The 14,538-nt window shown below is 34.2% G+C and overlaps 2 protein-coding genes across 5 annotated transcripts; one reads left to right on the top strand and one right to left on the bottom strand.

Moving 5' to 3' along the window:
* Positions 1-2,003: 2,003 nt before the first annotated feature.
* LOC108823946 (probable 3-hydroxyisobutyrate dehydrogenase-like 2, mitochondrial) lies at positions 2,004-7,574 on the bottom strand. 4 transcript variants are annotated; one of them, XM_056995400.1, is made up of 2 exons: positions 6,742-7,398; positions 2,004-3,008 (listed from the first exon to the last, which is right to left on the bottom strand). In XM_056995400.1, exon 2 carries the CDS (start codon positions 3,006-3,008, stop codon positions 2,085-2,087), a length of 924 nt encoding a protein of 307 aa, XP_056851380.1. In that variant the 5' UTR covers positions 6,742-7,398; the 3' UTR covers positions 2,004-2,084. The 4 variants fall into 4 exon arrangements, 3 of the variants coding, with proteins under 3 accessions (XP_056851380.1, XP_056851383.1, XP_056851377.1); XM_056995403.1 differs by lacking the exon at positions 6,742-7,398 and adding an exon at positions 3,210-3,228; XM_056995397.1 differs by having other exon boundaries at positions 2,005-3,032; positions 6,742-7,396.
* A 566-nt stretch (positions 7,575-8,140) lies between these two features.
* LOC108840969 (3-ketoacyl-CoA synthase 7) lies at positions 8,141-9,698 on the top strand. The gene has a single exon (XM_018613763.2). It carries the CDS (start codon positions 8,208-8,210, stop codon positions 9,540-9,542), a length of 1,335 nt encoding a protein of 444 aa, XP_018469265.1. The 5' UTR covers positions 8,141-8,207; the 3' UTR covers positions 9,543-9,698.
* The last annotated feature ends 4,840 nt before the right edge of the window (positions 9,699-14,538 follow it).

The following is a 14,538-nucleotide window of genomic DNA, read 5'->3' on the forward strand; positions in this document are numbered from 1 at the left end:
CAACAAGGACGAAGTAGCTTCTGAAAGTGCTCTTTGAACATCTTCATTCATGGAAACTGCACAGATGATACTTCTGAAAGTGTCTCCCAATCCCAAAAAATCAGCAAACCTTCACCAAACGAATGAACTTAAATTACAAAATGATCAAACTTTATCCAAAGAAAAATCATTAAATCTCAATGAAGTTGATGGGATCAAAGAAGATGATTTCAAACTCTGAGCAGACATCGAACTAAACCCCAATGTAACATATCCATCGGTGCTGCTGATCCTAGAGCTTGAATGGCACATCGTGACAGAGGCAACAAAGAGCTGAACCTGTGCTGTTTATCTCATCCACTGACACCAGAGAAGGATTTAACGGTGGCAAGGAATTAAAAGAGAAAAATTAAGACGGTCACAACGTAGAGCAGGGGCTTTCAATCGCCATAGATAGACAATAACCACAATTTTATTACAGTGCAACGGAGACGGCGACCACGAGCTGAGAGCTCGACGATGAGGAAAAGCTGCGCACAGCTTGAAGACTCACGACGGCTATGGAGATTTCAAGGAAGGAGGTCGTGGCCGGATCGGAAGCTACGACCTTGAGATTGCATAGGTGGATCAGAGCTTGAATCACTACAGCGATTTGGATTCGAGTTTGATTTTGGGAGAAGCATCTATCCCATCAACTCTAAGAGAACCCAAGCAGCTGTAGCGCCATAGAGTACAACAGATTTTATCATGTTCTTCGCCTCAGATTTCTTCTTGTTCTTCAACGGAAGAAAGAAGATGACAGTCAATCATCGCAATTAGAGTTTACAAAATTGGAAAAGTGATTTTGAAATCGAAATTGGGAAAGCAGAGAAGGAATCACGTAAACAAAACATTAATTTAAAAATCTGGGTTCAAGGAAGAATAAGAGAGATTCGAAATTAGGGTTAGGAATTTAGGAAAAGAAAAGTAGATTTGAGTTTTGAAATCGGGAATGGAAAGAGAATATTTGACTTGTCACTTTCGATAAAAAAACAATTAGTCTTTTAATTATAAGATTCTCGTTTAGGGATAGCTTTAGTTAGATGAGATAGTTGGTCTACTTGAGGGTATGAAAGACAATATGCATCTATAAAGTGCCTGACCAGCAAGATGTGTCTGTATATGTAATTGATAAGTCAAAAAGTGTCTTAGAAGGTAAAAAAATCTATTATTTACGTTGATTACTACTGGTGTTAATAAACACGAAAGCTAAATATTGGCTCAACCTTTTACGCCATATTCCAACCAAATTGATAAGCCCATTAACATTAGATTGGCCCAAGTGACGTTAATTTGTATATATATCTATCTATAATAATAATCCTGAAGTCACTAACCATCTCTAACCATAAAATTGAACTCGTAATTCACATAATCACAATATTAATATCTGCATGAAATTGTTTTGCCAAATTCACATTCCAATAGCTTTACAACCAAAACTAATACCTAACTACAATATTGTAACTTTTAAATAACTTTAATTTGAAATTTCTTAAATCCATTCCTCTTTCTTCCCATGTATTTTTTCTGCTTTGTCTTCTCTTTTCTGGTCACTGGTTTCCAAGTAACAGATTGTTGCCTTCAATCCATCAATGACTATATTTGTATCGAGAGGATCGATGAGCACAAGGGTACATACTCCATTCTCCCTCTGCCTCTCACTGGCCTTGTTAGCATTCTGTATTGGAGGAAAGTAGTCAATCTGAATACATAACAACCTTGAGATGGTAACGTATCTCATGAGGCTGTTGTAATCGTCGATGATCCTTTCATATGCTTTACTCTCATTTGTTCCCTGCATTCCATTTGGTGGCTATCACGTTACCCCCAATGTATACACATTCCACATATTGTCTCTGTGCTGCAGGTTAGTGCTCACTGTTGAGTTGATATCTTCAGTTTGCTTTATTTTAATGATCCATCTCGTAGGTTATGTTAATGACTCTCGTATAATGTAAGATCCATCTCGTATAAAAATACTTCGATGCTATTATTATCAACTTCACTACACACACCAAACCCAAGACAAGTTTCATGAAACCATTAACACGAACACACTATCATCAAGACATGCCGTTAAGTCTCCTAATAACAGAAACAACCCCTTGAATCCCCAACTTCCCATCTCCATTCGCCACCATCCCAGAGAACAACTGCTTACTCAGCGCAGTCCCAGGCATTGCCACCGCCACGTCACCACCTCCCTCCTCATCCTCCTCCGCCATCCCCAAATCTTTCACAATATACTCCGCAAACCCCGTCGCCCTATAATCCCTCTCCGCCATCATCTCCCCAAAAAGCCTCATAACCGCCGACCCCGCCGCACCGTCCTTAACCGCCTCAAGCCATTTCTTCGCATCCAAACCCGCCTTCTCCGCGAACACCATCCCTTCCGCGAGCCCCACCAAGTTGCTTCCCGCGCAGATCTGGTTCCCGATCTTGCAGCTCTGCCCGCTCCCCGCTCCTCCCATATACCTAACCGTCCCCATACTCTTCATCACCGGACACAACAGCTCCACGATCTCCGAATCCCCTCCCACGAAAATCGCCAACGTCCCCTCCCGAGCTCCCGTGTCGCCACCCGACACGGGAGCGTCAACTGCCCAGCAGTCTCTCCGCCTCGCTTCCGCGTGAACTTCACGCGCAAGCGCAGGCTTGCTGGAAGTCATGTCGACGGTTACTCCTCCCGGTCTGAGGTTTGAGAGCACGCCGTCGGGGCCGAGGAGGAGCGATCTGACGTCGTTGGCGTTTCCGACCATTGTGAAAACGACGTCGCTCGTTTCGGCTAGCTCTCTCGGGGTGTTGGCGGTGCGAGCGCCTTTGGTTTGGAGATGCGTTGACTTGTTGAGGTCGCGAGCGTAGATGGTTACGGAGTAGCCGGCGGCGAGGATGTGGGAGACCATGGCGGATCCCATGATTCCGATGCCGATCCATCCGATACGGGTGGTCGAGGGAGTGATGAGCTTCGGGAGTGTGGGAGTTTCCATCTGAGAACGATTGGAATTGAAGATCTGTGAGAGACGAAGATAATTAAAATTTACTCATAAATGACTTTTTGTCTTTTTTTTTGGTCAAAAATAAAATGACTTTTTGTCTATTTCCAGATTTTAACCACGTTTTTTGGTCTATTTCCAAGACCACCAAGAGCCCTTGATGGAGCTAACATTAGTGAGAAGGTAAACAATTACTTCTTAGAGAACAGAGCTGTATGGAATGAACTGAAGCTTCGTCAGTTTGTGGTTGCTGAAGATGTGGACCGAATATTAGCTATTAGATTAAGTCCTACGGCTCAACAAGATCTAATGGGTTGGCATTACAATGAAGATGGCCTTTATACGGTTAAATCGGGGTATTGGCTTGGCACTCATCTCCCTAATGGTTCAGCTCCGATTCCTACATATGGTAGTCCAATGATTAAAAGGAAGATATGGAAGACTAAGACTCCAGCAAAGGTGCAACATTTCTTATGGAAACTGTTATCAAGAAGTTTAGCAACTGGATCCAATCTAAAGCGACGACACATAACACAAAATGATCAGTGTAGGCGTTGCTGTTTAGCAGAGGAAACAGAGAATCATATTTTCTTTGAGTGTCCTTATGCCAAACAGATTTGGAGGGCTTCAGGGCTATCTAATGCAATTATTAATAGTCCCACTGCTACTTTAGAGGAAAAGATTGAGATGTGTTTACAGTGCTCTACATCTACGAGGTTTAATCATGTCCAAGATGAACCAATTTGGATTCTATGGAGACTTTGGAAAAGTCGAAATGTTCTAATATTTCAGCAAAGAGATACCCATTGGAGACGCTTGCTGCGATATGTGAAAGAGGATGCAAGAGAGTGGGCTCAAAATATCTCAGCCATTTCTCAAACCTCAAATGGTGGTACTAATTCTACAATGTCTACTATGCGATGGGAAAGGCCTCTAGAGGGATGGATCAAATGTAATATTGATGGTTCTTTCAATTCAAGTCAACAACGAAGCAAAGCAGGTTGGGTTATTCGTGATGCTGCAGGTACTTATAAGGGATCTGTTCAAGCAAGAGGAGCTCAAGTGCAAGATGCTTTGGAGAGTGAAATGCAAGCTATTCTCATGGCTCTGCAACATGTTTGGAGTTTGGGTTATCGGAAGCTGATGATAGAAAGTGACTGCAAAAAGGCTGTGGATATTTTGAATAATAAATTACTGCACTTCGGTTACTACAATTGGACAAGAGATATTCGATGGTGGATGAACAAGTTTCAGGAAGTTCAAATTCGATGGGTGGCTCGTACTGCAAATAAGGTTGCTGATTGCCTAGCTAAACGAGAAGAAAATGTTGATTTTATATATCACTCTTTTGTACCAAATTTCCTGGATAATGTGTTACATTGGGATTATTTACAATCCGGTTAACTTAATAAAATGATGTTATAAAAAAAAAAACCACGTTCAACAAATAGTTAATTGGTAGGCATCCATGTTCGAAAACTCAATAGGCGTTATGCATACGGTCAAGCAGCGTCTAGCGCTGAATCAATTACTCGGAGATTATACGGAGATTAATCGGGAAGTAATTTTATAGATTATATATATATTGTAGTATTATATAATTAATATGTGTTCTGAAACCGTTGATAACACCTAGTTTGGTGGTAATGCGCTTCTCTTTCCACATTCTAGGCCCGAGTTCGAAGAGAGGTATTCTCATTTTATTTATTTTTTGAGTTTTTAGGTTTAATGAAATGAGAAAGACAAAAATATCCCTGTCTTAAACCTAAATCCCTGCGATTTTTTTAACAGAGCAGCAGCCACCATTTTTTTTCTTTCGTGATTCATTGTTTAATCTTGTTAAGGGGCAATTTGCTGAATATTCATAGTATATCCATTAATAAAGAATATATCATTGCACATTATTGCTTATTTGATGGGACAATTATACACCCGTTTTTCCGTTTCGCTCCCTGGCCGCGCGTAACACATAAGATAGGTACATGCATCTTACGTATTCCATTCTATCTACTTTTTTATGTAGTACAGTTTAACTGAAAATATTTAAATACAAGATTTGATCATCGGACACGTGCATATTTCTCAAGAAAAAACTTCAATATTATGGATTTCAATATTGTTGACAGGCGAAGGTCACAACAAGATCTCTTGTCATCGTCCAATATAAGCAATGTAGGAAAAAAGCAGGGTAGAAAAAAGATGTGTTTGGGTCGTTGTAGGTGATATATTTTATATACCGTTACATTATAGTCTAGTACACATTATATCTATTGGTTGTCCCATATACCATAAACCCAAACCTTAAACTCAAATCCTAAACCTTAAACCTAAATCCATATACCTTAAACCCAAATCCTAAACCCTAGATACAAACCCTAAACCCAAACCATATACTCTAAACACAAACCCTAAACTCAAACTCTAAACCCAAAATTTGAACTCTAAATCCATACCATAATTTGTTCTATACTATTTACTAATATCATATAGTATAGGTAAAGACAAACAAACAAACACAAATCCATATACCCTAAACCCAAATCCTAAACCCTAAACTCAAACCTTAAACCCCAAACCCAAACCATATACCCTAAACCCAAACCCTAAACCCCAAACCCAAACCATATACCCTAAACCCAAACTCTAAACCCAAATCCTATAGCGTAGACTATAAATTCAAATATCTATATACCCTAAACCCAAATTATAAACCCTAAACTCAAACCCTAAACCCCAAACCCAAATCATATACCCTAAACCCAAACCCTAAACCTGAAACCCAAACCATATACCCTAAACCCAAACCCTATAGCGTAAACTCTAAATCCAAATATCTATATACCCTAAACCCAAATTCTAAACCCTAAACCCAAACCCTAATCCCCAAACCCAAACCATATACCCTAAACCCAAACCCTAAATCCCAAACCCAAACCATATACCATAAACCCAAACTCTAAACCCAAACCCTATAGCGTAAACTCTAAATCCAAATATTACTAAAAATGAAAATGTATGGGACCCATAAGCATTAGTTATCTAAATTGCGATTCCGCCAACATCTCATGCTGAAAATTTAAGAATTCTACTTTTACAATTTCAATCCACCTTAAACTGAAGTAGTTGTTTATACTATACTATAGATAGTAAATAAATAGTATAGACTGAAACGGCAACTAGTTCTAAGGTTGAGAGAAAGAGAAAGAGAGAGAGAGCAACTAGTTCTAAGGTTGGGTTTCATCTGTTGAGTAACTATACTATACAAGATTCCAACATAGTATGGAATACTCGATACAACACATGAACGTGTTATACATAACTAACACATTATACTATATAGATTAAATAGTATAGAGAACATGATACATAGAAACATCACAATGTAAATCGTTTATAGATTAAGAAAGAGTGACAGTGATGCCTCGCCGCGACAAAGGGGAAGGAGAGGAGGGGGGTGGGAGAGAGGTACGAGAGCCGCGAAGGAGAGGAGGGGAGGGGGAAGGAGTAGAAAACATTAAAAAATGTTTCTATACTATGTTTATAAAATAGAATAGTAGAATGCAACATGTACTGTTTATCTTCTCTGATGGTTCTGCGTATTCTTCGTTTCGTAATCAACATGTATCGAAAAGTAAGAAAAGTGTAAAGCCAACCAAATATATGAAGAAAAGTAATCAAATGATCAATTGTTTCATCTTATGATTAATCAGTTGTTGTTCAATCTCACCGGAGCTAGCTTGATTTCCTTTGATAGAAAATTGGGATCCTTTGTAAAGTTTGTTGCCAAATCAAAGGCCTCTGTGATATCTGTGATGAGAAAAAAAAAACAGAAAATAAGAAGAAGAAGAAGAGGCGCGTGTGCAAAGTGATAAGAGATAAGGACATTTTGTATATATTGTAGAAAATATATAGTATATCATAGCGTATGCCTTATAATGGTTATATGGCTAATTTTTTTCCAGTAATGGTTATGTCCCCTAATTCCCCTCTTGTTAATTTATAAGATTCTTATCACAATAGAACAAATCTAAGAAATATGTGCGATTTGGAACATAAAACATATAAAACGATAATTTTTTTAAAAAAATTCCGATTAGTGCTTCGATTAACACCAACTCGCGGCGGTGGTCTTCCGCCTCACGTATTTTCGCCGATTAAACGCCCGCGGAGGCCGCATTTTTGAACATGGATAGGCATTAGAGAAGTAGCAACTAGGTGGATTGTTCCGGAAATAACTAAAACTTAGACATTAATGAACTATTAATTTTATTCTATATATATTGTCATTTTTAATTTAATTTATTAAATTATTTTAATGAATTTTAAAAATAAGATATACAAGACAAGATAAATTAAACAAATTTATAAGTGTATACTAATTTTATTATTTAACTCAACATATTTCTAATTTTAGTTGATTTAAACTGATATTAGAATGAGAAATTCTCTGAGAATTCATTTTTAGTTTATATTCACAAAAATAATCTTAAAAAACGACTAAAATAAATTTCATTGATGGATAACTATATATTTGTATTCTTAAGCTTAACTAAATTTTAAGGATAGTCTTTTAAAAATATATATATATACATATATAAAAATGTAAAAATAAAATTTAGAGAAATAGTTTCAAAATGCATTTTGAATTTAAAAATAAAATTTTAAAAATATATTTGAGAAAAAACACATTCGAAAAAGGAAAAATTACAAAAAAATCAAATCTGAAAACATATAATTCAAAAGTATGAATTTTTTTTGTTTATATATCTATAAATCAAAGGATATAAGTTTTTTTTTGTTTCTTTAATGAAATCTCTTTTAGTAATTTTTCTTGGGAGTTCTTTGGTGATAAAAACTTACAAAAATATTTGAGAGAATATTAGTTTAAAATTTTAAATTGATTTAAGTTTTATAAAACAGATTTTATATAAGAAAATCGTTTACTTTTTGACTGATCTAAAACAACTTTTAGAACCATGGTTTTAAGTTAACTAACAGAGGTAGAGACTGCTTGTCTTCAGACACGTTAATGTTCACTTCCCTTGAAATCATGCAAATGATAGGGTCACGAGAACTGAACTTTGTCCCCTTCACATGCTTACCCTGTGATGCAACAATCTCGCAACCCACACAAAACACAAACTCCCTTTTTCACCATCTTGATTCTCTCTTTCTTATTTTCGATCAATCAACATGGACTCCTCTTCTCCTTTCATCAACATCTTACCTCAGGTAGTATCAGCCTGCGTCATCATAGCCGTCTTTAGTTACTATTTCTTCAGACCAAAATGTGTATACCTCATTGACTTCTCATGTTACCAACCTCCAGACTTCTTACGGGCTCCTGTCTCCAACTTCATCGAACATCTTACCATATCCGGCGTGTTCGATAGAGAAAGCCTTGATCTCCAGCAAAAGATTCTAGAACGGTCAGGGATTGGAGATAACGCTAGCGTTCCGGTGACGGTCCATGAGATTCCACCAAACTCTTCTCTCTCAGCAGCTAGAGAGGAGACTCATGACATCCTCTTCACTGTTGTTGAAGACCTTTTCTTGAAGCACAAGATAGATCCCAAGAGTATTGACATCCTTGTGTCTAACTGTAGCCTGTTTTGTCCTTCTCCATCTATAACTTCAATTATTATAAACCGGTTCGGCATGAGGAGTGACATAAAGAGCTTCAGCTTGAGTGGAATGGGCTGCAGCGCGGGGCTTCTTTCGATAAACCTTGTTAAAGATCTTATGAAGATTCATGGTGGTTCTATGGCGTTGGTGTTGAGCATGGAAGCTGTGAGTCCAAATGGTTATAGAGGGAAGTGTAAGTCAATGCTCATTGCCAACACTATCTTCAGAATGGGTGGGGCAGCGATTCTTCTCTCCAACAGGGAGCAAGACAAGCATAAGGCCAAATATAAACTCCAGCATCTTGTTAGAACTCATGTAGGATCAGACAATGAATCATATGAGAGTGTAATGCAGCAGATTGATGAGGAAGGAAACGTGGGAGTAGCTTTGTCCAAGCAGCTTGTAAAAGTAGCTTCAAAGGCCTTGAAGATCAACGTGGTGGAGTTAGGTCCTCGGGTGCTACCTTACTCGGAGCAGCTCAAATACATAATCTCATTCATCAAAAGAAAATGGGGAATGCAGAAGGAAGTATTATACACACCAAACTTCAAGAAAGCTTTTGAGCATTTCTGTATACATGCTGGAGGAAGGGCTATAATAGAGGGTGTGGAGAAGCATCTGAAGCTGGATAAAGAAGATGTAGAAGCGTCAAGGTCAACATTGCATCGTTATGGGAACACATCTTCCTCTTCATTGTGGTATGAGTTGCAATACCTTGAGGCTAAAGGTAGAATGAAAAATGGAGATAGGGTTTGGCAGATTGGGTTTGGAAGTGGCTTTAAGGCTAACACTGCTGTCTGGAAATGCATCTCCGAGATTGATTCAAAAGACCGGAATGCATGGTCTGATCGAATCCACTTGTATCCGGTTTGTGGAGATGCTTCAAGTGATTTGAAAACATAGCTCCTTTCTTGACATTGCTTCACAGAATATATAGTTTATCGAACCCTTCACATTCACTTTCGTTTGCTGAAGGAATGTTTCTGCAGCTGCTCTTAACATTCACTCAAAGAGTCTTGAGCATCTTCATGCACTGTAGGAAAAAACTTTCCACATTCTTAGATTCTTGAAACTCTTCTCACGGAAGTTTATTGTTATTGCATTCTGAAATAGGATTTAGTCTTACCAGTTAACAAGATTTAGTATGCACATGAAACCATTTTATTCCGTATAACTGCAGCTGAAGAACACACAAAAGTCGGACAAAGCCTGAAATACTGAAATGTAAGAAGCGTGAGAACCCTGAAAAATATTCCAGTGGTTTAGTTTTAGTAGGTTAAAACATTCAAATATATGTTTGGTTTCGGTTCGGATTTTTTGGATTTTTAGGTAGTTCGGCTTAAGAAACTACTACTTATGCAAGTATTTCATATTTAGTTTGGGTTCGGTTTGGTAAGCTTTGGATCAAAGTATTTTGGATATAACTGAATACAGATACATAACCTTTCAAATAACATAAACATTGACACATCTTTAAGTTTTTTTCATAAGTTCTTATATTGTATCCAAGCGAACACAAATATGAAACTTAACTCCAAAGAAACAAAACATAAAAATATTAACAAAAGACAGAACATGTTAGGAAATAGTTATGTTTATAGCAACAATTTTGGATATGTTCGGAATAACTTCTGATATTATAAATATCGAGGATTAGGCTCTGGTCGTTTGTACATCTGAAATATGCATTTAGATGGACCATCTGTATGCCTTATCAAGATGCTCTATTTGGGTGTTGTTCGTCTATGTATTTCGTTTATCCATCCAGATGAATCATCTGAATGCAACTATGTCTGTTTACTTTTTTTTTTCAACTTTCATCTATTTCGAAATGAACTTGTTACTAAAATAATTAAAATAGACTTGTTTCTAAATTTTTAAAGGAAAATTACGACTTTAGGATTTTGGTAGAAAAGTAAGATTTTTGTGGTTTTGACAAAAGAGTGTGGTTTTGGCCGAAAATTGTGTTTTTGCAATTTTGGCGGAAAGTGCGTTTTATAGTTTCAACGTTTTGACGAAAAATTATGTTTTTACCGTTTTGGTAGGAAAATGCATTTTTACCGTTTTGGCGAGAAATAACGTTTTTCGGGTTTTGGCGGGAAATTGTGTGTTTTCCAGTTTTGGCAGGATATTGTGGTTTTCTGGTTTTGGCGGGAAATTACATTTTTTCCGTTTTGGCGGAAAATGTTTTCGGTTTTGACGAGAAATTGCATTTTTTGGTTTTGGCAGGATTTTTTTTGTTTTGACGAAAAAAATTATTAAATTTTTGGTAAAGATTCACCCTTACCCAGATGCTCCATAAAGATTCACTTTCATTTAGATGACAATTTAAACTGAGTTTTCATAAATGTAGTTGGATGATCCATCTGAATGTAACATTTTAAGGTACAAAACGAATATCAACTTGCATCTTTACCCAAATGAATCACGCCGGTGAGCAAACGAACAGCAGCTTAGATGATCGGGTTTGGATATACAGTTTGCTCTAATTCAATAGCCGCTCAGGTATATTTTAAGAACCTAATCAGGTTTGTGTTCAGATTTGTTGGATTCGATTCGGTTGGGAGTTGTACCTAGCCCCTTAATTAATTTATGTCTTTCGTTAGGATTTTATTCAATTCTAAAATAACTCGACAAGGTCTTATGAATATTCTTTTAATAACTAATATTGTTTGATTAACGATTATTAACTTTTAGTATGATATTTTACTTCAGGGATCTACTTATGCCAACATAAGTTTTCTCTTCACAATATCACTGAAGCAGGACTTCCTGGTGAAAAGCCTGCATCGTCTCCAAAGGATCAGAATTACCAACTTGCGTTGGTTAAAGATGTGATGATTTCAGAATCCACTAGATATCGATATTTAGTTGGAAGATTGATTTACTTGAGAGTAAAAGGATCCTGAGTTGCCATATGGAATTCATACTCTTTCCCAATTTATGCAATCTCCGAAACATGAGAGATATAGTCATTTTTGTGGTACGATATCTGAAATGGAATCCAAGACATATAATATTACTTAAGGCAAGGTAGGATTTGACTTTGAGTGCTTGGTGTGATGCAGATTGGGGAGCATGTCTAATCACACAAATATCTTTAATGGCCTCGTTTATTCAGTTAGGTGGATCACCGGTTTCTTGGAAAACATTCAAACAAGACACACTCTAACTCGTCAGCGTGTGTAGAAAATAAGAAAGAAAAATTATTTTCTAGATCAAGTAGAAAATAAATATAATACTATAGATTTTTTATATTATTATTTCAGGAAATAAAAATTATTTAGAATTAGTAAAAATTCACTATATTTATTCTGCACTATATAATATCTAACACAAACTATTTAATATTAGTTAAACTTCATCAAAATGATGATAAAGTTTTTAAACTAAATTTTATATTATATCATATATATAAAAATAACTAAATAAAAGTTTCTCAAGTAGGTTTTTACACAATATATATATATATACATAACCACACATTCATTGTAAAAAAATACAAAGTACAAACAAAAATTAAATATTAAGGCTATATATAAAGTATTTATAGTAGTATGTAGAAGTGTATATGCATCTAGCAATCTATATAATATTAGAACCTAAAATTAACATTTTATGAAAAATAGAAATATGAACATAACAGCATTTATAATTTTATAATACAAACTAGGAGTTTTCCTGCGCCATGCGCAGATATAAAAATTTTAAAAATATTTTTATATAAACAAATTTCCAATTTTCAGTATTTCAATTTAAATTTTATTAGTTAAAAAATAAAACCATAATGTAACATTTCTAGTTTCAAGTTTACTTTAACTTTTTTATTTTATTTTATTTAAATTGTAATAATAATAATAAAAATTTATAGAGTTATGTTATTCATATTATATTTTATTCAGTTAACTTTTATTTTAAATTAGTTCTAATAAATATATACATTAATATAAATAATATATATAAGTTGATAAATATATAATTATAACTACATTTATTTTGATAATAAAAATATGATTCATAAATTGATTGAAAAAAAAATTCGTAACTATTATTTATGTATATAATTATATTATTTTAGTAGATATGGAAAAATTATTACTTATTAGTAGTACTATATTTCTAAAATCTTACCAAAATGGATATTTGTAGAAAAAATAATATTTTGATATAAAATTTATTAATTATTACTATATTACGAAATTTTGCCAAAAATATGAATCCGTATATAGAAAATAGTCATTACCATATTTAAGAAATTATACCAAAAACATAAATTTTAATATAGAAAATTTTACATGTCGCACTTAGATTGATGACATGTCATATTTCTTTTAAGCCATGTCATCATTTTTTGTTGAGAGTAATTGTAATGATGACACATGTACAAATCACTTCTCAAATATAGTCTAGGGGATAAATAGCTTCGAATTAGTTATTCTAAAAAGTATAATTTTTGTAAGCGAATATCAATAGGAAAAAAAGAAAATAATATTTTAAATATGCCCATAAAGTTAAACTAAGTAAATCAATAATATATGTCATTTAAAAGGTATTAGAAAATCTTTTAGTTTGTTTATTTTTGAACAAACAGTGTTAAAAAAATTAAACTATTAGTGCAAATTCCCGCATATCGCAAATAGAAACTCAGAATTAAAAATCTGGCAGAATATGTATTGCACATTCGCCATTAGTGTGTATCGCATGTTGGTTGTTGCATATACTTGCCAGAAAGTCATTTAACATGATAATAAGTTTACTAATTAAATTGTAACAATAAATAAAGAGACATGCACATGAACTTGTGTCTTCCATGCAGCTTTGTTAGAGCTCATTAAATTTGCCTAATTATATCAAAACTGACTATATGTTGTTCTTGTTTCTTTTCTAAACAAATTGAAGAACCTAATGAATCAGTCTCATCCTAGAAAATATATCGGACCAAAAAAAATAGAAAGAAAAAATAGAGCATATTGCAAGAATTTGTTGTTAAAAGTGCAAACTGTAATTATATGTTTCACAATCCAACTTAATAATTTTCTATAAGAACTAGAGATTTTTTCTGCGGTACGCGCGGATTACGGATTTATATTTTTAAATTATATATTTATGTTAATTGTATTGCTTTTGTTTTAGTATTTCTTATCATTTTGATGCAAATTCTAAACGGTTTATTTGTTGAATTTATTTAGACTCTTTTCATATATATTGTAAATCATGTACTCTAAATATTTTTTGTTGACAGAACTGTTAAAAATCATCTTTTAATTTACATGTTATGTAGATTGCTTAACCATTGTTTAATTTATTTTATTATCTTGTGTAATCTATAATAAATCTATGTAATTATGTATATCTAATACCAATACTTTATAAATAAATGAATAAGCTTCACATTAAATTTTAAAACTTTTAGTTGAGATATTCTGATATTAAACACCTATTTATTTTGATATATATTATTTTGATATTTTGACATAAGTTTAGACAAAACGATTAGTATTTTTTAATAGAATGAAGGTAGTTTTAAACGTATTTTTTGTTAGTTTCATACTATATGTGTTTAAATGATTTTTTATTCTAAAAATGAAATTTACGATTAAATTAATTTTTATATTTAAAACTAAAATGAAACATCATTTTAAAATAACTGTATAAACAACTTTAATTATTTATATTATAAATACAAATATAGATATATAATACATAAATATATTTAATAAATATATATTAACTAATTTGTGCTTTACCAATTAGTTTATGTATGTAGATTAGAACATACAATTGACCAATTAGTCAAATTTCATTAGGTTTAGATTCGAGATAGCATACGATATGCTTGCACACTTGGAGCAGCTGATACACATACACCTATGTCTCAAATCTCAATAGGAGGGAGGGG

This window comes from Raphanus sativus, chromosome 2, assembly GCF_000801105.2.
Source record: "Raphanus sativus cultivar WK10039 chromosome 2, ASM80110v3, whole genome shotgun sequence".
Lineage (NCBI taxonomy): Eukaryota > Viridiplantae > Streptophyta > Magnoliopsida > Brassicales > Brassicaceae > Raphanus > Raphanus sativus.